We start from the raw sequence: 26072 nt of genomic DNA on the forward strand, positions 1-26072 counted from the left end.
AATACACTGGGGCATGATAGGAAATAGTGATATTGCCAATTGTACATAATGCCACCGAGCCCAGATGTGCTGCGGAGGTCAGAAAAAGATCAACCCTGGTATGGCATTTATGCAGGTTCGAACTCACTGGCGAGACCATCGGGACCCGACTCCTTTCCATCTGGAGCTGCCTCACAGCCTCCTGCACCTCTTGCTCTGAAAACGTGGCATTGAGGAGAGACTCTTGTTCAGGGGTCACTCCCGGAATGTCCAAATTCTTTAAAAAAATCCACCTAAGCCTGCCAGTAGGGTGAAGGTGCCTCCAAACATCTACAAACTCCAATTCAGCATACAAATCTCTTAATTGTTCAGATTGCAAAGATATCAATGGGCCTTTGAGCAATCTGTCTACCGCAGGGTCTAAGACAACTGAAATCCCCTCCTACAATGATATGTTGAGATGCAAGGTTAACCAGTCTAGAAAGTGCATCTTTCAAGAATTTAAGGGGGTGGGCCGGGGACAGTAAACATTTAAGATCCCCAAGTTCAAGCTTTAAGGATTACAAATTTCCCATGTATATCTTTAATACACTCTAATACCTTAAATGGGAGATTCTTCCTAGCGAAAAACGGCCAGCCTCTACTCCTCCTATTGAAAGATGAAAAATAAACCTGGTCATTCCCATTCTGTTATAGGTTCAAGTGCTCTGCATCATCCAAGTGTATTTCTTGTAATAAGGCAACATCCACCCTCTCCCTTTTAAGGCTGGAAAGTACCATCTTCCTCTTGACAGGTGAATGACTCCCTTTAATATTCCAGGTGCAATAGTTAAATCACATCCTTAGCTAAAATCTTCCATAGCAACATCTCAACTCCAGAGAGGACGAACCTGAACTATAGATCGTTGAGCTTTAATGCAAAGGAGTCCACAAAATCCAAAAACTACACAGACTAAAATAAGTACAACCAACAAATCTGCAAAACTTACAAAAAAACAGAAGATCGCTAAAGGCACTGATTAGAAGAATTTACCCCCACCCCCCTTCAAAAGGGGGATTAAGACAGCCTACCACCCTACTAACTAGCCCAAATGCCCTCTCAACTCCTACCAGCTAGGGTCACACCACATACACTGACCATCTGGTAGAGAAAAAAAAACTCAAGAGCAAGGTTAGTACTATAGACACGTAAACTAAAAATAAAATGTCACCCATTCCTTAATATAACTTAGAGATTAAAAGATAAATACTCTATCCATCCTGAACATCATTTCACACAACTTAATACCAGAAAGGAGACTCCACCAAGTCCTTTTTAAAGAAAAGCAAACCCGAACAGCTGTCCTCTCTACCTATTCAGCCGTTCGACTTAAGTCAACATGTCCACAAATGTCTTCGCTTTCTCTGGTGAGTCAAACAAACGTATGGATCCAGAATGATTGGTCTGAAGCACCACTGGACATCTTAAAGAATATTGGATCCCAAGGTCTCTCAATCTCCTCTTGACGACATTGTAGGACTTCCTTTTCCAGACCACTGCTGCTGGAGAAGTCTTGAAAAAAAAACATGACACTAGAGCAGCCACACACCAACACCCTTGATCCCTCTCTTGGGCTCTAGAGGCTTGATGACCCTCTGTTCGTCTTTAGAATGATGGAACCTTACCAGGACAGGGTGTGGACACTGATCTGCACCTGGCTTTCATGCCTCGATCTGGTGGGCTCTCTCAATTGTTATCTTTTCATTCAACCTCCAAACCAAGGAATTCCGGGAACGACTTCTCAAAGAACTCCACCGGCCACTCACCTTCTGTCCCCTCTGGTGTGCCAACAATGCGCAGGTTCTTTCTTCTGCCCCTGTTTTCAAGATCATCCACCAGATACATTAGACCACAGACCTATGCTTCCAGGGCTTCAGTCCTGCTCTTGGAGGAGCAAGTGTCTGCTTCTACCCTTGCAGCCCACCACTCGTGCTCATCAGTCCTTTGTCCCAGGTCTTGCAGCATAGCAGATACAGGAGCCAGCTTCTCCTTGATTTTTTTTCCTGAATTTGGTTCCCCAGGAGATTTAGCCAGCTCCTCAGCCAGGGTCTGGTTAGTAAGCAAGCCTGCTGCTTCAGAGGGCTGGACCATGGCCCCCTGCCCCGGGCAAGCTTCCTCCTTTCTTCGGCAACCTCCAGCTGCAAGGACAAAGGTAAACCAATTTTTTTTCCAGGTTTCAAGCTCCTTTACTGTATTTTTACTCACAGTCAAATGTTTGGGATGGGTTCCGGCTCTGTCGGGTCGGTGTTGCAGCACAGAGCACAGCAAACATGATCCTAGCAGGACGCCGCCATCTTGGATCCTAGGGCTTAGATTTAAGGTAAAGGCAGAGTGTTTCGAGGAGATGCAAGTTAAAACTGGGAATCTGGGACTTACTGTCTGAGGGTGGTGGAGGCAAAAACCTTCATAACATTTCAGTATTTTGATGTGCACTTGTGATGCCAAAGTACGCAAAGTTATAGGCCAAGTACTAGAAAAATGGGATTAGAATTGTTAGATGGCCAGCATGGACACCTTCGGCCAAGGGATTTTTTTTTCTGTGCTGAATGTCTCCATGAGTCTAAGATAAACTATTAATCTTTGGTTGAATTATCCATCGTAAAGGAAGCCAATTCACATTAAGCAAAGTTAAAAGTCACACAACACCAGGTTATAGTCCAACAGGTTTAATTGGAAGTACTAGCTGTCAGAACGCTACTCCTTCAAATCAGGTGGCTGTGGAGGACACAATTGTAAGACACAGAATCTATAGCAAAAGTTTAGTGTGATGTAACTGAAATTATACATTGAAAAATACCTTGATTGAGAGATTTAACAAACATCTTTTAGAATAACCATGTTAGTTTCACTTATTTCATATGTAAATCACAAAACTTTTTTTTTTAAAAATTACATTCTCAGGTTTATTGTAACAATTGGCCAGATAAGATGTTGAAGGTGTTAGCCCCCATGTTCCCTGTCTGTGCCATAATGTTTAGACTGATTCTAATCTAAAAAATGAGTTAACAGAGTCTTACATGGATTCATGTAGTTTTTGAGCAAAGTACAATGTAACTCTGCAAATACAAATTCACCCCACAAAGGGTGTGTGTGTGTAGTGCAATGGTGGTCACCTGTAATGTGACATGAACCCAATGTCCTAGTTGAGGCCCTCCCTATGGGTACCGAACTTAGCTATCAGCCTCTGCTCGGCCACCTTTCTCTGCTGCCTGTCCCGAAGTCTGCCTTGGAGGATGGTCACTCAAGGGTCCAAGATCAAATGTCCTGGACCGCTGAAGTATTTCCCAACTGAGAGGGAATACTCCTATCTGTTGATTGTCGTACGGTGCCCATTCATCCGTTGTCATAGTCTCTGCTCAGATTCCCCAATGTACCATGCCTCGGGGCATCCTTCCATGCAACGTAGAAGATAGACAATGTTGGCTGAGTCACATGAGTACCTGCCATGTACATGGTGTGAGGTATCTATGGTGGTATTTATGTCCAAAATCTGACACGTCTTGCAGCACCTACCATGACAGGGTTGTATGGAGTTGTCCTGAGAGCCAGGCAGCTTGCTACGAATAATGATCTGTTTGAAAATTGGCAGTTGTTTAAAGGCGAGCAATGGAGTTGTGGGAAGGTTTTGGCGAGGTGCTCATCCTCATTGATAATGTGTTGCAGGTCACGAAGAACATGGCGTAGTTTTTCAGCTCCTGGGAAGTACTGGACAACGAAGGGTACCCTGGCGGTTGCAGCATGGGTCTGTCTCCTGAGGAGGTCGTTACGGTTCCTTGTTGAGGCACGTCGGAACTGGCGGCCGATGAGTTGAGCATCATACCCTGTTCTTTTGAAGACATCCTTGAATACTTCCAGGTGCCCATCACGTTCCTCCTCATCTGAGCAGATTATCGCCTTTAAACAACCACCAATTTCCAAACAGATCAATGTTCATAGCAAACTGCCCATCTTTCAGGGCAACTCCATACAACCTTGTCATGGTAGATGCTGCAAGGTATGTCAGGGTGTGGACATAGATACCACCATTATGCGCAGGGTCACCTCCCACCGTGTATGTGGCAGGTACTTGTCTATCTTATACTCTGCAGGCAAGGATGCCCTGAGGCATGGTACATTGGTGGAACTAAGCAGAGGCTACAGCAATGGATGAATGGGCACCACACAATCAACAGACAAGAGCGTTCCCTCCAGTTGGAAACTCGACCTCGGACTTTCAGGTGACCATCCTCCAAGGCACACTTCGGGACAGGCCGTGGCCAAACAGAGGCTGATAGCTAAGTTCGGTACGCATAGGAAGGGCCTCACCCGGGACCTTGGGTTCATGTCACACTGCAGGTGACCCCACTGCAATATACATAGACGCACACACATTCCTAAATTCACATGCACCATCTCACAGGCTTAGACCCCTTTACACATATACACACTCACACACACTCACGACCCCTCACTCCAGACAAACACACACACACACACACAAAAGCCCATATGCACGTGTGTTTGTGGGGTGAATTTATACTTGCAGAGTTACTTGTGCTTTGCTCAAAAACTGCATGAATCCATGTAAGACTAACTTTTTAGATTAGAATCAGCCTAAACATTATGGCACAGACAACAGAACACAGGGGGCTAACACCTTCAACATCTTATCTGGCTGACACTAATTGTTACAGTTAACCTGAGAATGTAACTTTTTTTTTAAAAAAAAGTTTCATTTCTTTCATATGTAACTCTATCATGGTCATTCTAACAGATGAGAGACTTAACAAACAATCAAGGTATTTTTCAATGTATAATTTCAGTTACATCACACTGTGAACTTTTGCTGTAAATTCTTTGTTTTACAATTGTGTCCTCCACAACCACCTGATGAAGGAGCAGCGCTCTGAAAGCTAGTGCTTCCAATTAAACCGGTTGGATTATAACCTGCTGTTGTGATTTTTAACTTTGTACACCCCAGTCCAACATCGGCATCTCCAAATCACATTAAGCAAGACATCTTTCTTCATGACTAAATACTTCTAACTGGTGACAAATATTAAGAAAATACTCACAAATGCATCAATGAGTTATTTTTTTTTACTTCCACAAAGTTCAAGGAGAAACAGATTTTAAACTCTGACTTCAATGAGATGGATTATCAAGCAGGCTATGGTATGTACTGCAGCCTATTCATGAGAGACTAACCTCTACCCCAATGCTTCTTAAAATAATCCTCACAAATTAAAGGCTCCTTCAAATGTTATTCAAATGCCATTTAATCAATGGCCAAGCACTCTACAAAGTTTCTTTGAAGCTCTCTCCATCTCCCTTTGTGTTATAATTTCATTGATTTTTATGGACTGCAATCATTAAATATTTTGCATTCCCCTGCACTGTTGAAATCTTTATACTTCTTCCATTTGACAGCAGTTGTTTTGATAGGGTTTCTAATTTCCCCAGAATAGGTCAAAGTGTTACTAATTGTATCCTTTAAATATTCACATTCATGCTTTATACTGATTTCACAGTTAAGCGTCAGAAGCTGATCGCTCTTTTTAAAAAAAAGGCTATGTTCTCGAACTTTGAATTGTAGAACTGTATCAGCCTGATTTGTTCTCCAGTTTCAGTTACCAACAACACATTAGGCCACCTGCCTGCGCAAGACAGATTTGAGTGCCATCTCTGGCTTTTAACGGCAGCATTTTATCCACAAACAAACAGAGGGGAATAGTAATGAGATATATGCTCGCAGCAGATATATAGAAGAGATTAAGCTTGCACGATCCCAGCCATGATATTAATGATTCTCCAAGGAGAACAGAATTAGAAGTGATAACAGAAATTGGTGATCAAATACATACCAAAAGATACAGTCTTAGTGACTAGAGACTTTTTCCTATTTGTCAAGTTAGCTAAGAAATTTAAAGCAATCATTTTAGAACCATAAGCTTATTGTGTTATTACAAAGTGACCTTGAAAATCATAATCAAAGAGAAGTAACAACGCATTTAGAGCAGAAATTGGTGAAACAGTGTCTGGATTTATATCTTGATAGGCTAAATATTCCCTCTCTTATTCCTGAGAGCATCATTTAATAAATGTATCTCAAAGTAGACAACTGCACTTACATATACTTCACAGCCAATTAGAAAAATCATTTGACCATGTGTTTCATCAAAATAGATAAAATGTAAAATTGACAGCAGAAGTAGGGGATGAGATTTATCCAGAAGCTATTTGTGAGGCATTTAGTGAGCATTAGGCAGAAGAGAGACAATCAACCTTGTTTGAAGTGAAGAAGTGAATATGACAAGGCAGTGTACTGTTGTAATATTATTCAGTCTGTACACAAACATTCTTCAAATTTAGATGGAAAATGGATGAAACATGGATAATAAATTTGCAATACACTGCCACCTGTCAAATCAGAAAAAAACCCACTAAATATTGTCCAAGTAAAATCTCAAATCTTTGGATATGGATTGAAGTGAACATCAAAAAGATAAAAAAATTAAGGCAGTCATGACATACACATTAGAAGAAGTTAGAATGAAGATTGTATCCACCACAACACAAGTTTGTCTATTTAGGATAACAGCAGACGCAAGGTGCAATACTATAGTCAGGAGGAGGATAGGAAATCGCCAGAAGTTATTTTGTGAACATTAACCAGTGTGTGCACAAAAAGAAAACTCTAAAACAGGAGGAAAAAAAACTCATAACATGCTACATTCTACCCACTTTTTTTTTGTATGTCTCAGAACCTGGACAATAACTAAATATTTGTGGAAACATATTGGAGGCTTTAGATATTTGGATGCTAAGAATTAGGTTAAGGATTCCATACACAGACCAAGACAAAAATTGTTTAAAATTGGAACAGAAATAAAAAATAATTCTCAGAAGAGCAAAATGAGACATCCAGATAAGAAAATGTCAATATTTTGGCCATTTGATCAGAGCTGAAAATCTCTGGAGATCTCTTCTAGATGGCAAGATGGAGGGGCAGACCTTGGTATAGTTGGATGACAGGTATGCAGGAGCAGTTGCAGATGAGCCATGGGATGTAAGAGGATAACAACACAAACAAATGTGATATTCCACAGCAACAGATTTGCTACAAGCAGCAGCAGCAGTGTGTAAATTGCTGGAATTTCTCTTCTACACCGAATTGGCTGTAGAGCAGGTACCACTGTAACCCACTGTTCCTATTGTTAAGGCATGTTCCCTTCAGCAACACTTAGCATTACATACGGAAGTAAATGGAGCAAAACTTATTCTGTATAGTTTTAGATTGCCAGTGCACTCAAATGGGCAAACACTCAATTAACTTATTTTTTTTTAAGTTCCTCATTTATATTATTTTTTAATACAGTATTTTATAAACATCTTTCATAAATGTTGAGTTCAAAAATAACACAGTCTACACTGGAATTAAAACATTTTAAATCATTCATTTTGGGTAGGAAGAACTCAGAAAATATAACATAAATGGATCTATTTTCAAAGGGCTGCTGGACCAGAGGGGCCTGTGTGTATACATGCAGAATTATTTTAAAGGAGGCAGGACAGTTTGAGAATGTGGGTAATGTGGCATGTGCTGTATCCCAAATTTTGTTGATAGGGATATAGAGTAAGGAGGTTATAATGAAGTTATACAAGACACCGATTCACCGCGCTCAGTTGTAAGTGCTGTACTTTAGGAAGGATATGAAGGTTTTTAAGAGAAAAAGTGTACAAAATATTTGAGAGAATGGCTCCAGGGATGAGGAATGATTATCAGGATAGGATGGAGAAGTTTGTCTGTTGCGCTTGGAAAAAATGGCTAAGAGGAAATCTGATGAAGGAATTCAAAGTTGCAAAATCAATTTGGAAGGAGTAGACGTGGAGAAAATGTTCTCACTCACAAAATGACTGGACAGCCAGAGGCTGCAGGTTTAAAGTAACCGGCCATAGAGTTATATAGCATGGATCAGACCCTTTGGTCCAACTCATCCATGCCGACTAAGTTTCCCATACTAAAGTAGTCCCTTATACCTGCACATGGGCTATTTCCTTCGGAACTTTTCCTATTCATGCACCTATCCAAATGTCTCTAAAATGGTGTAACTGTATGTGCATTTACCACTTCATTTCACATACAAACTAGCCTGGAGGTGAAAATGTTGCCCTTCAGGTCATTTTTACATCTTTCTCCTCTCCATAAAATTATATCCCCTACTTTTGAACTCTAGAGAAAAGATTGAATTAGTTGGCATCAAGCATTCCCAGGTAGGATTGACACTGAACAAAATAAGCATTACCACAAGAGGAACCCAAACAATATGCTTTGAAATCAAACTCCTGAAGATAGAATTCAAACCACACATTCCACAATAGAACCTTAACACTACAGGTGCAATTTTCTCCGTATTTTCCTGAAGTATTGGGCTGAGTATGTTTGGTGGCAATTTATACACTAACCCCACTGATAAGATAACTCTCCATATTCTGTGCCAGTCCGCTCATGAAGAGACAATAAGCATGTGTGGGCAGGGATCACACCCTGTCACAGGTCTCAACACTGGCATCCTGTGTTTCCAGATGCTGCTGGCCAATCGAAGGTTGGGAATGGCAGGGTTTGTTGGGTGATGGTTGTCAGGGGATTTGGAGACAAGGGCGGGGGATGAGCTTCAAATGTCCCCAGCCTCACCTCCATTGCCCCCAGTATGTGAGGTAAATGAAGGCTCTCCACAAACCCCAATCAGGTAACTGGTCACCTTTCTCGCTCATCTCAAGGTGTGCCTCTTAATTGGCCTGATTATCTCCCCTTCTCACCATCTGAGGAAGGAGAAAATTCTGGCCCTTTTTAAATGGAGATTTTTAATGCTCCTTATGGAGCAAATGGCCATCTTTGTGTTGCCTTATCGAGCATTTACAATGGAACTCAATTGGAGCAAATGTTATCAAGTCAAATGATAAAGGTGACGGTGGGATTCACAGCTTGTTTTTCCAAACCGTAACACTATTTTGGATCATCTGTACATTTAGTGACCTCAAGTCCCCAAAACCTCAGGATATACGGGGAGTTTCAACTCATCGAACTAAAGTTTTGTAAGTAATCGGACAGTGCTTCTGAAAAAGATATTCAAGTAATGATCCACTTCCAGCAGTTACTTTTCTCTTTCTGCCGGAATTCATATAGTTCCAGATGTGAGCTCCGTAAGTATCTGAGAAGTAGCTCTCTATATCCTCCTTTTTCCAGTGGTCAAAGTAGCTCCCCCAGTTTGAAAAGGGGATTGGATAGAACCGCCTTGTGACCCATAAAGAGATTCCATTGCATTCTTTTCCAGTGAAGGCACTTGGGTTATCGGACTGACACCACTGCTTCAAAATACGTGTTATCAGTCTTGGGCCTTGCTGGCCCCAAACATGTCCAAGATAATTGGCAACAAAATCTTTCATGCAGTCCAACAAAAAATTATGGTGGATATAATGAAATCCTAAAGCTGCATTATTGAAGAAACGTCCACCTTCTAAGCAGGTAAAGTTAGCAAATGGTAATGGCTTCAGTGATATAATGTCAGTATCTAGGTAGATCCCACCATATTTCCAGAGCAAGGCTAACCTGCAGCCATCAGCAAGTACATGGGTCCAATATCTTTCCGCATTTGGATTTACCTGTAGTTCAACAGAAAGGATGAAGTGTCATTCCGAAAGTTCATTTTCAGCAGATTTAAATCTATTCTTTCTCTAGTGTTTGTGGCGCCCCTTGAAGCTAAAGACAACTATTCTATTTCACATCTGATTCCTGATGAAGGGCTTATGCCCGAAACGTCGAATTTCCTGTTGCTTGGATGCTGCCTGACCTGCTGTGCTTTAACCAGCAACACATTTTCAGCCCTTAATCTTGGTCAAGTCCCAAAACTTTAACCACATGAAAAGTCAAGGCAAAACTATTTCATTTCGGTCTGGGAAAAACAAAATCTGCTGAGCAAATCCATTACTGAGGCTCAACCAATCATTTATAATAGGGCCAAATTGGGAAACAGATATTTGGTCATTTGTTTTTGTTGATATAGTTATCAGATGGCAGCGAAGTGTTGTATTAAATGTATGGCAAGGAAAAGAGATGCAAAGGTCAGGAATGGTTGACAAAATAGATCTCAGAACCACAAAAATTTTATAAAACTAAAGTTTGCCGGGTATTGGGCAAACAAAACGTAAAAAAAATCCACCCTTGGATTAAGAAAAGATGAGGTCAAGAGAACGGTTAGATCTTTGAAAGCTGAGAAAGATGGCACCAAAGGAAATAAAGAATGACAAACCTGTTTGATAATTTTAGCTTCTACATTGGAGGCTGCACCAATGTTGAATGATGGATGGTACTAAATCAGGGACAGACACTCATCAAAAATGAGCAAACAATAATGAATAACATAATGGCATTACAGAGTGAGAAGTTCCAGGATCAGACAGTTCCTATCCAACATTTAAAAGAAATTATAAAAGATGAGTCATGTCAAATGAAGCTGGTTGAGGTCAAGAGGTAACTGATATATGGACAGGAAATTATGAAGGATATTTTAAAGGACTTTAAAAAGGAATTTGATAAAGGTCACTCATGGTTGACTGAACTTTGAAAGAAATTATTTTTCCCATTTGTCAAGACTTCGACTTGGATGTTTTTTAAACTTCAATTCTTGAAAGGTCTGACTTTAAATTGAGAGAAATATTGAAACACGAAATTATTTGCAGTGTTCTGCAAACATCAATTGATGCTGGATATATTGAAAACGTTAACTCGGAGATGAATAGTTTCTTTAAGCAACGGTATTGGTGGAACAAAGATGCATAGGTACAATTGGTTATAGAATTCCTGCAGTGCAAAAGTAGGCCATTCGGCCCAATGTGTCTGCAACAAGCTTCTGAACAGCACCTCACTCAGACCCTCCACGATCATCCCACCCCACCCCAACTCTATCCCAATAACCCTAGATTTCCCCTGGCTAATTCACCTAACCTACACATCCTGAACATTATGGGCAACTTAGTATTGCCAATCCATCTAACCTGCACAGCTTTGGACTGCAGGAGGAAATTGGAGTACCCCGGAGGAAACCCACACAGATACAGGGAGAATATGCAAACTCCACACAGATAGGCAGTCACCCAAGAGTGGAATCGAAACTGGGTCCCTGGCACCATGAGTCAGCAGTAATAATAACTAAGCCACTGTGCTGCCTAGACATATTGTAGATTAGCCACAATATCACTGGATGGCAAACAAGTTCAAGGGCTAAATAGAAAATTTTAGTTCCTATCTTTGCATTTATCTTAAATGATATTTGCTTTTTTTAAAATGAGCAATGTTACTAGTTTATCAGAACAAAATGTTTTCTTTAGCATTACTTTTATGAATTAATTACCTTTTGATACCAGGCAATCAGGGGAGTATCTTCAAACAATTCAGTGGGATTCAAGGGTAGAACATCAACATTACTAAGTGAGGAGAGCAAAGGGATGCCAGCATAGTCAGGTTGTGGATACTGTGTTAAATTGCCACTGAATTCCTTCATGAAGAAATAGATACGCTTTTCTGGATTTAACCGGGCAGCAGACTCCACTGAACACACTGTCAATGGTGTTGGCTCAACCTTATCAGATGTCTCCACAAACATAATCCCAGATTCTACAATTATATTTGATACATTTCTGTAATTCTTTATCCAGGATGGGGAAGGTCTGAAGAAGTTTTTAATATATTCGTAGTTATGCAGACTACCAAATATGTACAATATTCCACAAATCATAATTGTGCCTACAAACAGACACCCTTTATACATTGAAAACATGATGTAGAGTTTGAATGTTTCTTCAAAAGCTCCTGTGAAACAGAAATGAAGAATTTGATTAGCAATAAGGCACTCTGATAATAATGCTTATGAACTTCTTCATAAATTACAATAACTAAATTTATTCCCTCCACAAATTAATGCCAAATCATTCTCTTCAACGAATAAAGTGGGTGATGCAAAGAAAGCATTTGAAAGAGAAACAGACCTATGCATTTAGTACTTGTTTTATAAATCTTTGCAGGAAACCATTTGTCATACTTGCTTCTGGGTTACCAATGATTGGAACTTGTGGTTGCAGTTTAGTGAGGCCAAATCCAAGGTCCTGTCTAACTATTAATAGTAGAGGAAAGACTACTAACAAGTCTTAACAAGACTAGACATGTCTAAAATAACAAGGAGAGCACTTACGTGAACCCTTATCAAATACCTTCTGGAAGTCCATACAAATGTCATTGATCTTAAGTTCAATAATTTAGTCACTGCAGTTATGGGAGAATGCACTGGAATTCATGCCTCACTGCTTATGAAACAAACCAAAATGTAAGTAGCTTATTCAATGACGGTAAATGGTCAATTTGTTTCTCTTTATCACTGTTAGCAAGAACAAGATCTGTCCTTGCAAACTTCTCCAGGAACTGTCCGTAAATTCTAGGTTTCCACTAAAATAAACACATTACCTCAGTCCAGAATCTTTTGTAGGATGGCAACAGCTTGGCTCCATCAGGGTTTTCTAAACCTGTTTGCTCACCAAATGGGAAAGGAGAACTGCCAAGGAAGAGGTAGGCTGCAAACTTTATAGAGTAGAGGGGTGTTGGGAGGAATTGCGAGGCTGCCAAAGAATAAAAATAGTTTTATTACAATCAAAGTGATGCTTAAATGTCCAGGAAAATCTGAAATCACTAAGGTAATGAATTCCTTGCAAGTGAATGTAGAATCTATCAGCTAGTCAAACCTATATTGATTCAGGAACTTCTTTTCTAAACAAAATCATAGCATTATGAAGTTGAAGGCATGCAATGTACCTTTAAAAGAGAGAGAGAGTGAATGCCGTTCTGCACTGGGAGCTTACAAGGAACAGTCATATGACTAGCTAGCAATCTCAGAGCATACTGGAAAATTGAAAATATGTAACATTTGGCTGTGAAATAGATACCAGAGTTAGTTGCTGTTTTGACAATTCAAGTTTAAACCAGTTTAAATTATGCTCCAGGATACTAAAACCCAATTGAATTTGAATTTATTACTTTGCCAACGTCAAACCAATGAGCCCATCTGATGTTGTGGTATAAACAAGACAGTCAGTTTGAAAGTCAGAGTAACTGCCATTGAGGAAGACCCAAGATATTGAAACTCTCTCTATCAAAAAAGGTACCTTTTTCATTTGAAAAATCTTCACAATAAAAAGACAGACAACAACCCAAGGAGATTTTCAGCCAAAAGAAGACAGACACTGAAGACGACAGCCATTGTATGGTTTTGAAATTAAGTTGATGTAATTTTAATAAGTGCTTTGTTGGAACAGTACATTGATATAGAGTTGGAGACAGGTAATAAGCAGTTAGGATAAAGAGGGTGTAGAGTTGTGAATAGTTGTTGTTTAATGTTCACTTTTAGGGTTAAAGAATAAATTGATTTATTTTTAAAAGTGGAATTTGGGAGTTCTGTCACTGATATTTTAACAGATTACGAGAGGAGGGGAGCTTTTCTGGATGTTTAGCTTAATTAACAGAGGGATTCACTGCCATGTCATAACAATAGGATATGTATACCACTGGGGAGAAAGTGAGGACTGCAGATGCTGGAGATCAGAGCTGAAAATGTGTTGCTGGAAAAGCGCAGCAGGTCAGACAGCATCCAAGGAACAGGAGATTCAACGTTTCAAGCATAAGCCTTCTTCAGGAATTCCTGAAGAAGGGCTTATGCCCGAAACGTCGAAGCTATGAATATCACTGGCAAGGCCACCATTTATTAGCCATCCCTTACTGCCCCGGAGAAGCCATGGTAAATTGAACTTCTGCATTTCTTGGGCCACTATTATGAAGGGAATTCCAGGATTTCAGGACTAGACACTTGTGTGAAGGAATGGTCATGTAGTTCCAAATGACAATAATATGTGGCTTGGAGAGGAGTTTGCAGGTGGTAGCGTTTACATGTAGCTGCTGTCTTTTTCTTCCTTGAAGTCAAGATCAGTGGTTTGAACAGTGCTGTTGGAAGAGCCTGTGTGAGTTACTGCAGTCTATCTTTTAGGAGAAAGTGAGGACTGCAGATGCTGGAGATCAGAGTTGAAGAGTGAGGTGCTGGAAAAGCAGAGCAGGTCAGACAGCATCCGAGCAGCAGGAGAGCTGATGGCTGAAATATCAACTCTCCTGCTCCTCAGATACTGCCTGACCGGCTATGCTGTTCCAGCAGCACACTCTTTGATGCAGTCCATCTTTTGCACGGTATGCACTGCAGCCACTGTAGGTCAGTAGTGAATGGAGTGAATGTTCAAGCTGATGGATGGGGTTGACTAAATGTCATGGATGCTTTTCTAATTGGCACTGTCAACTGTTCAGTTTAAATTGGAGTTTGAGATCTGAGCTGTGGTAAAAAAAAAGGTGGTAACTGCCTAGTTAAAATTTTCCAACTTCATGTACATCTCTTGGAAATGTATTGGTTATGACCTCCACAGTCTGTAAAAGATGCATTAAAATCAATGACTTTTTTTGTAGAGATGTGTCAGTAATTTTGAAAGAAAATTTTTGTTGTTGTCTGAAGCTCGTTATCCTGAATCATTTGTTATGGAGTTAAATTGTGTGCTGCAGCTTCAATTTTAATGGAGGGTTGATAATTATTGAGAATATTGATGAATTCTTCTAATTCTGTTTCTTCAAGAATCCAAACATGCCACTTGTTGAGGCAAATTCAGGAGGCATCATTACTACATGACCATATCATCTAATAAATGAGTTAATTAAAATTGAAAAGGTGTTAGAAACATATCTGATACAAGAAAAATCGTGTTAGAGAGACATTTCGGTTTCTAAAAATCAATGCTTTGCAAATTAAGTTAAACATGGTCTTTTCACTTAGCAGACCCCAGCAAGCCGTAGATGATACAGTGGAATATTTCAAAGCTTATTGAACGGTATCCATCTCAAATCACTAAAGGGAAACTTTGGGTTGCGCTGTGCAGGGTTCATTCTCAAAGATGCAAAAAGTGATTCTTGCCTCAACAGATAAAAGGTAAGATGCATTCACATTACTAACTGCAATATTTGGAAAGCTAATTGTCTCTGCTAAAAGATGCATGAACTCAGCCCAAACAACAGACGAATCAATTCAATATGTTAGAAAGTGGAGATCTGAGGCATACTCTTACAAGTGGAAAATAAATAGAACTGGCTATACAGCTGTCGTATGTCACAGAACTCCAAACAGCAGACTGAGCAAAACATCCTCAATGTGGAATTTTGACCAAGGGGATGATAACTGGAAAAGAGATCCAGAAAACTAAATACTGCTGTGTTCAAATTCAATAGCTTTATTACCCCACAAACTCAGTTATATAACCTCACTCTGGAAGTATAACAAATTCAATGACTTCAATTGAGGTGGTACCTTCCTTGAAAATGCAACCTTTTCCTTTCTATAAAACCTGAGATAGAGACCAATGTCCAATCAGTGACACTAAATTAATATTGCAGTTCACAAATCTTCATAATGGTGTATAAACATTGTCAGGTCACTTCAACACAGGAGCGCTTCATCTCAGCCAAAGCACTTTAGGACATCTGATCTCTCTTCTTCAAGAGCACTGTGTGAAATCACTGTTGAAGAACTTGACAGGCCATTTCCTCTGGAAGATATTCATTCTAACTACCTTGCTTTGATTTTTTTTTAAAAAAATGATGCTTATCTGCAATCCATTTTCTATACATCTAGATGTCAAGTGATCTATATTGTTCTGTATGGCCTCTTCTAATTGAGGTTAGAAACAGGAGAGGAGAGGTCACACTGCTTGGAGTTTTTTGTAGGCCTCCAGACAGTTCTAGGGAGGTAGAAGAGAGGATTGGCAAAATTATCCTGGATAGGAGTGAAAGGAACAGGATGGTCATTATGGGAGACTTTAACTTCCCCAACATAGCATTTCCAGTCAATAACTTTAGTACGTCGGATGGATCAGATTTTGACCAATATGTACAGGAGGGTTTCCTGACACAGTCTGTCAAAGGGCCGACAAGAGGGAAGGCCACACTGGATCTGGTGCTTGGTAATAAACCAGGCCAGCTGTTTGATTTAGTTGTAGGTGAGCACTTTGGAGAGAGTGACCATAATTCAGTTACATTTAGTTCAGTGATGGAAATGGATAGGTACATGCCACAGGTCAAGAGTTATTGATGGGGCAAGGGCAATTATAATGCAATTAGGATGCATAAAATAGGGTAGCAAAATGCAAGGGATGCTGACAATGGAATTGTGGAGCTGGTTTAAGGAACAGATATTGTGTGGCCTTGATGTGTGTGTCCCTGTCAGGCAGGGAGGAAGTGATAAGGTAAGGGAACCTTGGTTTACTACAGAAATTGCATGTCTTGTTAAGTGAAGAAGGAGGCTTATGTGTTGATGAGGCAAGATGGTTCAGATGAGGCGAGGGAGATTTACAGATCAGCTAGGAAGGATTTAAAGAGAGAGTTAAGAAGAGCAAACAGAGGACACGAGCAGTCTTTAGCAAATAGAATAAAGAAGAACCCTACAACTTTTTATAGATATGTGAGGAATAAAAGGATAGCTAGGGTAGGAACAGAGCCAAAGACAGAAGAGGGAAGTCGAGTGTGGACCCTGTGGAGATCGGAGAGGGGCTAAACAAACATTTCTCATCTGTTTTCAATCAGGAAAAAGAGAATATTGTGGAGGAGAAGTCTGAGATGTGGGCTATTAGACTTGAAAGGACTGAGGTTAGTAAGGAGGAGATTTTATCAATTCTAGACGGTGTGAAAGTAGATAAGTCCCCTGGGCCGGATGGAATTTACCAGAGGATTCTCTGGGAAGGTAGGAAGGAGATAGCAGAGTCTTTGGCTTTGATATTTGAGTCGTCATTGTCTACAGGTTTAGTACCAGAAGACTGGAGGATTGCAAATGTTGTGCCCTTGTTCAAGGAGGACAGTAGAGATGACCCAGGTAATTATAGACTGTGAACCTTACTTCTGTTGTAGGAAAGGATTATAAGAGATAAGATTTATCATCATTTAGCAAGCAACAATTTGATTTCAGATAGTCAACATGGTTTTGTCAAGGGCAGGTCATGTCTCACAAACCTCATTGAGCCTTTTGAGAAAGGTGACCAAGCATTTGGTTGAGGGTAGGGCAGTTGATGTGGTATACATGGACTTCAGTAAAGCCTTTGATAAGGTTCCACATAGTAGGTTGTTGGAGAAACTGCAGAGGCATGGGATTGAGGGTGATTTAGCAGTTTGGATTAGAAACTGGCTTTCTGAAAGAAGGAAGCGAGAGGTTGTTGATGGAAATATTCAGCCTGGAGTCCGGTTACTAGTGGTGTCCTACAATGACCTGTTTTGGGACCACTGCTGTTTGTCATTCTTATAAATGACTTAGACGCAGGCATAGGTGGATGGATTAGTAAATTTGCAAATGACACTAAAATCAGTGGAGTAGTGGACAGTTTGGAAGAATGTTACAGGTTGCAGGGGCACTTGGATAAACTGCAGAAGTAGGCTGAGAGGTGTCAAATGGAGTTCAATGCAGCTTAATGTAAAGTGAAGGCAGAGTACTGGGTCAACGGAAAGATTCTTGGTAGTGTGGATGTGCAAAGGGATCTTGGAGTCCACGTACATTGATCCCTGAAAGTTGCCACCCAGGTTGATAGTGCTGTTAAGAAGGCATATGGTGTGTTAGATTTCATTGGTAGAGGGATGGAATTCCTGAACCACAATATCATGCTGCAATTGTACAAAACACTAGTGCAGCCTCACTTGGAATATTGTGTACAGTTCTGGTCGCCATATTTTGGGAAGGATGTGGAAGCATTGGAAAAGGTGCAGAGGAGATTTACTAGGATTTACGTGGTCTGGAGGGAAGGTCTTATGAGGAAAGGCTGAGAGACTTAGGTCTGTTCTCATTGGCAAGAAGGCAGCTAAGAGGGGATTTGACAGAGACATACAAGATGATCAGAGGATTATGGGGTAGACAGTGAAAGTCTTTTTCCTAGGATTATGACATCAACTTGTATGAGAGGGCATAACTACAAATTGAGGGGTGATAGATGTCAGAGGCAGGTTCTTTACTCAGAGAGAGTGGTAAGGGAATGGAATGCTCTACCTGCCAATGTAGTTAACTCAGCCACATTAGGGAGACTTAAAGAATCCTTGGATAAGCAAATGGATAATGATAATCATCACTTTTGAAGTTTTCGTTACTGCTGATATCAGTACTTTTTGCATCTATATCTTGAAGACTCCTTCAGTTTGTACGATCATATAATTCATACATATTTTCTCCTTTTTTTTGTTCCTGCTTCCATTTTAAAATTAGTGTACCATCATTACCTTTTGTACACCCACTATCTGTTGTCATCCCTTTCTTTTGATGCAAACTTTTGTGTTGTGGTGTATTTTCAACTGTAAGATTGTAGGTGTGGAAGCAGATGTAAGCCATTTGGCTCATAGTGTCTATTCTACCATTCAATGAGCTCATAATTGATCTGGATAGTGGTAGGCTTAACTACACAGACCATTAAGGGTTAATTGGACATGACAATTAGAAATTGAAATAAAGTGGAAAAATACTGGAAAAAAGCCCTAATGTGAAAACAGCCTATTTGGACTGAAAAATTGGCATGTGGTATGATCCCTTCGGCGAGAGCTGTCTTGAACTGCCCCATTAAAGGGGACCACCTGGATATGTTGTGTCAGCATAAAGGAATTCTGAAAAAGTGCTGAAAGTACCACAGGATGATGATACAGCATGTAATCTTAAAGTCAGAATGGTATTAATATCGGGGACTTTGCCCTTTTCAGGTAACTTCACCTTGGACCGGGATTGCGAACATTGCTAGGAACCCAGAGTCCTCCAGACCAGCCATTGTAAAGTGGGCAGGGAGCAGTGAGACGCTTTGTTAAATATGTCTAAATTAGCTTCAGCACTTGTTAGTTTACATGTGTTTCTAATATATTGAAAGTGGATTACTGCTTAATATACATTGACTGCTATACACACACACATTAACTACTTAATGTGCATACTAAATTTCAATATATTAATTTACCACTTAATATATTCATCACTGCTATGTATAAAACTACCAATCAATCTATTAATTAGTATCACTTAACTCAGTATGTCATTACATCCCACTGAACCCACAACATCATAATCTGAAAACTCTCAACTCCATTTTTCTGCCTCTTTCCTATAACTCTTGATTCCGTTACTGATTAAAAGTAAGTGTATTCAAGGCTGAGATAGACAATAAACCAAACTCAACAGCTCTTTGCAGTAAAGAATTCCAGATTAACTCACCCTCAGAAAACTATCCCTCTTTATCTCTGTCATAAGTGAGTGACCCCTTGGTCTGAGATTATGCTCTCTGGTGCTGTACTCTCCCACAAGGGGAAAACATCCTCTCTGCAGTTACCCTGTCGACGTAAAGAATCTTACGAATTTCAATAAGGTTGCCTCTCATTCTTCTAATCTTCGTGAGAAATGGCATAATACAATTGTGACAAAGTTTTGGAAAAACAAGCTAGCATCCATGTTAATACAGGTGACAGGAAAGGCAAGTAGAATGTTAATTTCCTTTGAAATTAAAAAAAAACTGAGTATTGGCTACAGAGATAGGGCTGGAGAATGGGACTAGCTGGGTAACTCTTTTGGGACTAAGCACATATTTCAATGGGATGAATGGCCTCCTTCTGTACTGTAAAATTCTATGATTCTACAAAAATAGGGAAGTATGAGTAAAGCTATGCAAGGTACCAGTCAGACCACACCTAGAATACTAGCAGCAGCTTGGTTCCCTGACCTAAGCAAAGATATACCAGTATTAGAGGCAGTCCAGAAAGGGTTAACTCAGTTGATTGAGTATGGAGGGGATTAATTTATGAGAGAATTGAGTAGTTTGGGTCTGTATTCATTGGAGTTGTGAAATCTTAAAGGTGACCTTATTGACACACACAAGATTCTTAGGGGTTTGACAGGATGGATGCAGAAAGGTTATTTCCCTTTGTAGGAGAGTTTAAGACCACAGGGCATAAACTTAGAGTAAGAGTGTCATCCATTTAAGACAGATGGAGGAGGGATTTTTCTCTGAGAGGGCAGTAAATCCAGAAAATTCTTTACTACAGAAAGCTGTAAAGACTGGGTAATTAATTTATTCATCATTGAGATAGAGAAATTTTTAATCAGTAATGGAATCGAGGGAGTGGGGAATAAAAGCAGAAAAGTGGAATTAAAGGATTACCAGATTAGTCAGGAATTCATTGAATGACAGAGGGGACTGGATGGACTGAATAATCTACTTTAACTCCTATGTAGTTTGGTCTTATGGAGTTACATCTTTGCCATCATCACAATTTATGTTATTTAACTCAAAACACTTTTGTAATTGTTCAAGTATTAGGGATAGATATGCAAAGTGGAACTTGCGTGCCAATCCCTACAGGCCAGTGAGCCTGACGTCGGTGGTGGGAAAGTTGCTGGAGGGAGTACTGAGGGATAGGATCTATTTATATTTAGAAAAGAATGGGCTTATCAGTGATAGGCAACATGGTTTTGTGTGAGGGAGATCGTGGCTTACCAACTTAATAGAGTTCTTTGAGGAAGTGACAAAGTTGATAGATGAAGGAAGGGCTGTTAATGTCATATACATGGACTTTAACGTGTTTGATAAGGTTCCCCATGGTAGACTAATGGAGAAAGTGAAGTCACATGGTGTGCAGGGTGTTCTAGCTAGGTGGATAAAGAACTGGTTGAGTAACAGGAGACAAAGAAGTAGTTGAAGGGAGTTTCTTGAAATGGAGAAAGGTGACCAGTGGTGTTCCACAGGGGTCAGTATTGGGGCCACTGTTGTTTGTGATATACATAAATGATCTGGAAGAGAGCAATGTTGGTATGATCAGCAAGTTTGCAGATGACACGAAGATTGGTGGAGTAGCAGAAAGAATAAGGGACTATCAAAGAACACAGAAGGATATAGATAGACTGGAGAGTTGAGCGGAAAAGTGGCAGATGGATTTCAATCCAGAAAAATATGAGGTGATGCATTTAGGCAAGTCTAATTCTAGAGTGAATTATACAGTGAATGGAAGAGCCTTGGGAAAGTTGATGGGCAGAGAGATCTGGGTTTGCAGGTCCATTGTACCTTGAAGGTTGCTGCACAGGTGGATAGAGTGGTCAAGGCAGCATTTGGCTTGCCTTCACTGGATGGGGTATTGAGTATAAGAGCTGGCAAGTCATGTTAAAGTTATACAAGACATTGGTTTGGCCACATTTGGAATACTGGTCGCCACATTGCCAAAAGAATGTGGATGCTTTGGAGAGGGTGCAGAGAAGGTTTACGAGGATATTGCCTGGTATGGAAGGTGCTAGCTATGAAGAGAGGTCAAGTAGGTTAGGTTTATTTTCATTAGAAAAAAGGAGATTGAGAGGGGGACCTGATTGAGGTTTAGAAAATCATGAAGGGTATACACAGGGTGGATAGAGACCAGCTTTTTCCCAGGGTGAAGGATTCAATAACAAGAGGTCACGCTTTCAAAGTGAAAGGTGGAAAGTTTAAGGGGGATATACGCGGTAAGTACTTCACACAGAGGATGGTGGGTGTCTGGAATGCGTTGCCAGCAGAGATGGTAGAGGCAGGCACAGTAGATGCGTCTGGACAGATGCATGAGTAGGTGGGGAGCAGAGGGATAAGGATGCTTAGGAATTGACCGACAGGTTTAAGACAGTAGATTTGGATCGGCTCAGGCTTGGAGGGCCGAAAAGCCTGTTCCTGGGCTGTAAATTTTCTTTCAAAGAGAAAAAGAAAATTAATAACACAGCAATCACTTCATCTGTGTGTTAAGTGTGTGACAGGGAAGGTGCCTGAGAGGAACGAGGAGTGAGGGATGAATAAGCACAAAGAGTGAAAGTGTGAGATTAGAGGTTGAGAATTGAAGGTAGGCTGTTAGGGACTTGCAGCCTCAGGGGTGGGGTTGGGAACAAGAGTCAAGGCAGAAGCTACATAAAAGCCAACTTCAACAGAGTAAATAGACAGTCTTTTCCCTGAAGTGAAGATTGTCTCATTTTCATTTGTGTATGTCTCATGTTGTTCACTGAATTGGAACCTGTTTCAGTTTCTCTGGTCTGGTTTAGGTGGTTGGTCTGCAATTGCATGTTTAATGCGTGCATACAATTATGTTATAATTGAAATTTTTGCTTGGTTCAAACATTTTCCCCCTTGGCACTCAATCTAGGGGGAAAAAGTTTGGCACTTTTCAGTTTATCACTCATCATTGGAGCTCATTTTTTTTGGTGGCAAACACAAACTGGCTTAGAAGAATTCAGTTTCAGTTTGATATTTTATAACGAGGGAAAAAAAACTGCAGTGAAACAGATCGGTTTGTAAGCCTTGTTTTTTTATTTAAATCAAATGGATCCTGCATGACATTATTCACCTGTTCTATCAGCTGCAATTGTTTATTCTATTTCAGTCTCAACCCTCGTTATAATTCAAGAGTAGATGAGCTGGGTATCCCATGGGGAGTCACTCATCTCCCGACATCCCCGCCCGCAAAAAAAAGGACAGAATTTGACTCTGCAAAATTACTGCACAAGAGTGACACTCAACAGGTGTCCTCACGTACAGACAGGTCCCGAACCTGTTGAGCAAAGCCTTGAAAAGATTATGACCATCCAGATTAGTCATAGACTATAACTTATCAAACATACAGACAAGTGTTCCACCGTCCCTATGAGTCCGGCAGGGAGAGGCACATTCACCCGTCTGGAAGAAATTTTGATGGGAGACTGCCAGTCTGCATTCTTCATTACTAGAGGCCATTGACAATTAATATTAATGGATTTTATCTCTGCCACAGTCTTTTAGAACTTGAATTCTGACCTTGGTAAAGGTGTGCCGTCCCATCAAGCTTTACAGAAGATTGTAAATTGACCACATCAGATGACTAAAGAGGAGAAAGTGAGGACTGGAGATCAGAGCTGAAAATATGTTGCTGGAAAAGCGCAGCAGGTCAGGCAGCATCCAAGGAGCAGGAGAATCGAGATTCCTGAAGAAGGGCTCATGCCCAAAATGTCGACTCTCCTGCTCCTTGGATGCTGCCTGACCTGCTGCACTTTTCCAGCAACACATTTTCACATCAGATGACTCCCAAGGTCCTGGCAGTTCTCAAGTCTGTGTCCAGTGTATACACAATCCATAAGGCCAATAACCACTAATAAACACACCAGCCAACCAGCCCTGTTGCTTTTCATGAAACCAACATTCTAATTATTTTAACATCCAATCTTATTTTGTGATTTGACTAACAGCTTCAACTCATTATAGCTTAGAAACACTGGTGAAGAAGACAAGTTTGAAAAACAGCATTGAGGTTGTAGAAGACTTATCTTCCGTGTGTTTGGTATTATTTTAAATCCTGTTCTTTCTGTAGTGTTCCAAGGAACAGTGGATTAGAACAAAGCTTAAGCTGTTTCCAAATCGATACATGGAAATCCTAATATTATAAGAGATGCAATTACTCACCAGTGGAAATAGATCCGTGAGAGGACAGACAGCTTGTGTGATGTCTGTAAGGATAGCTGTCCAAACAGTCGACTTAGTTTTATATTCAGGAAGCGCCGGTTGTAACAGCACAAGAGCGAAGAATTAACATTAGTCTTGACAACTGTAGTTCCAGCTGAAATGCTGTTGGAGGTTCAGGGTGTGGCGGGTTGTTGCAGTTAATCTCCCAAACAGCAGAACAAAACGAAAAAAAGAATCGGCTGAACGCAGTGTGCTCCAATTAGCCGGAGACAAACTGGCCCCACCCACCATCGCCCGAGAGTCAACTACCCTCAGTCATTACAATGCTGTCCCCACCGATGCTTGGTCGAGATTAAAGACCGTAGGTGTAGACTGTGGCTGGGGATACTCATCGAAAAAATTAATCTTGCGGACACAAGCACCACAAATAGTTCTAGCAATGAAGAAGGCAGGCTCTACTGGAAGAGCACAGAAAACTCTTGTGAATAGTCTCTTCCAGGTTCAGTGGTTAGCATAATACAATCTTGAATATCAAAGCTGAAGTGAATGATTTCGGCCCTGATAGTGTATCTTGACATTATTTTTGATTACCTACAGTGTGGAAACAGGCCCTTCAGCCCAAACCAACCCTCCAAAGCATAACCCGCCCAGACCCATTTCCCCTCTGACTGATTCCTGAAGAAGGGCTCATGCCCAAAACGTCGATACTCCTGCTGTTTGGATGCTGCCTGACCTGCTGCGCTTTTCCAGCAACAGACCTAACACTATGGGCAGGCAATTCATCTGCCCTGCACCTTTGGATTATGGGAGGAAACCCACACAATACAGACAGGGAGAATGTGCAAACTCCACACAGACTCACGCAAGGTTGGAATTGAAGCTGGGACTGTGAGGCAGCAGTGCTAACCACTGAGCCACTGTGCTGCCACTAAATTATCACCAAAGTGCACCAGTCCACTAATGCCATGTCTGTGATCCCAACCTAGAAGAAAGACTTAAATTCAATGGTTTTACCAGTTACTGATTTCCCCAGTATCAAAAATGTGTTGCTTTTGAGTTTTTCTACCCTCCGAGGATGTGCCAAATAAATAATTCCAGCTGCAAATATCAGTTTTGACAGAAAGATGATTTGTTATCACACCCTTACCCTGGATTTTAAGTGCTATATCTCATTTAGTGAGATGTTTTCAATTTGCAATGAAAACAGTTTTTTTAAAAGAAGTTACCACCTATAGCTCTGGCATTTTCGTAACCAGCTTCTTTGATAAAAGTAATGCTTTAAATTTGAAGTGAAAATCTTGGAAAACAAAAAGTAACCTCTAAGTGGCAAGATTTCTTGCAATTGAATGTCCAGTAGATTGGTCCTTGGGTGTATTTGAACCTGAAACAGGTTGAAGGCATCCCACCTTTAACATCTAGCTGCTTCGTTGATTTTCAGTGGAATTCCCTCTAACTGCAAGCAGTTTCTGCTGATTTCAAGGCAGTCAACAAAAATGATTCCTCCTTGCATGTAATATCCATAAATTCAAATTTCTTTTCCGAATCAAATAATTAGTTCTGATCATCCTACTCTGTTGTTTGACACTTTAAAATTCATCCAGTCTAGTTTGGATGAAGGAAATTATCAATATGCAATGGAAAATCAATTCACATTGAGTTTCAAAGCTTCCAATAGTCACCCCAGTACTAAGATATAGGCTGGCTGGAATTCTATTGGCTTTTAGTTGATGATGCATCCTTAAACAAGGAGATTTGTGAATGGCCATATTTAATTGGGCATTTGCTTCAGATTCAGGACTGTCCAGGGCTCAAAATGCCAAATGTCACATGATTTGCAGGTAAGACATTCTTTGCAAAGGAAATTTAGCAGATTGATATTGAGAGTCCTTCAGATAAGGCAATGGACCATTAACTGGCATTAACAGGAGAACATCCTTTTGCAGAGGATGTCCAAGAGGTAAAAGATGCTCCAGCAGTGAAATTGCTCCCAGACCAAAGGTCAATATCAGAATTTATGTCAATAGTTCTCATGTCAAAGACCAACCAATCTTGCAAATTAGAAGATAATGCATTTTGGAAGAATGTTCAACTTCCAGAGACCCTACAGTTTTGAAGTTGATGACTAGGTGGGAGATAGAGATGTGACAAATGTAAAAATAGTAATATACATTAATGTGTAAAATTATGGGAAGAAAAGCTTGGGGAGAGATGTTGATGAAGGTAATGGTTCTGCAAGAGTTAATGTTGAATTCCAATTAAGCTGCATCCAATGATGATGTCACACCTTTGGGACGAGTATCAGGCAATCTAGCCCAAGGTCCCAATTGAGACAGATGTATCATCCTTGATTCCTGATGGTCTTGCATAACTATCACTAACTAGTCAAATTTGTATCATTTGCTATCATGTAATAAATCAAGTGCCTTTTCTTAGTAAAATTCCCCTGTGGTCTATCTTCTATCATCAGTAAATAGATGGGCCTTCAGACTCAGCATTAAAG

The 26072-nt window shown here is 40.4% G+C and overlaps 1 protein-coding gene and 1 long non-coding RNA gene across 2 annotated transcripts; both read right to left on the reverse strand.

Annotated features, from left to right (window-relative positions):
* Window positions 1-7456: 7456 nt before the first annotated feature.
* Window positions 7457-11793, reverse strand: LOC132821369 (alpha-1,4-N-acetylglucosaminyltransferase-like). The gene is made up of 2 exons (XM_060833952.1): window positions 11410-11793; window positions 7457-9661 (listed from the first exon to the last, which is right to left on the reverse strand). The coding sequence occupies exons 1-2, from the start codon at window positions 11791-11793 to the stop codon at window positions 9077-9079; spliced, it is 969 nt and encodes a 322-aa protein (XP_060689935.1). The 3' UTR covers window positions 7457-9076.
* Window positions 11794-11814: 21 nt separating this feature from the next.
* Window positions 11815-23627, reverse strand: LOC132821623 (uncharacterized). Its single transcript, XR_009645338.1, has 3 exons — window positions 23573-23627; window positions 12516-12667; window positions 11815-11867 (listed from the first exon to the last, which is right to left on the reverse strand). It is a non-coding gene; the product is annotated as an uncharacterized LOC132821623 (long non-coding RNA).
* Window positions 23628-26072: the final 2445 nt, after the last annotated feature.

This window comes from Hemiscyllium ocellatum, chromosome 13, assembly GCF_020745735.1.
Source record: "Hemiscyllium ocellatum isolate sHemOce1 chromosome 13, sHemOce1.pat.X.cur, whole genome shotgun sequence".
NCBI classification, from domain to species: Eukaryota; Metazoa; Chordata; class Chondrichthyes; order Orectolobiformes; family Hemiscylliidae; genus Hemiscyllium; species Hemiscyllium ocellatum.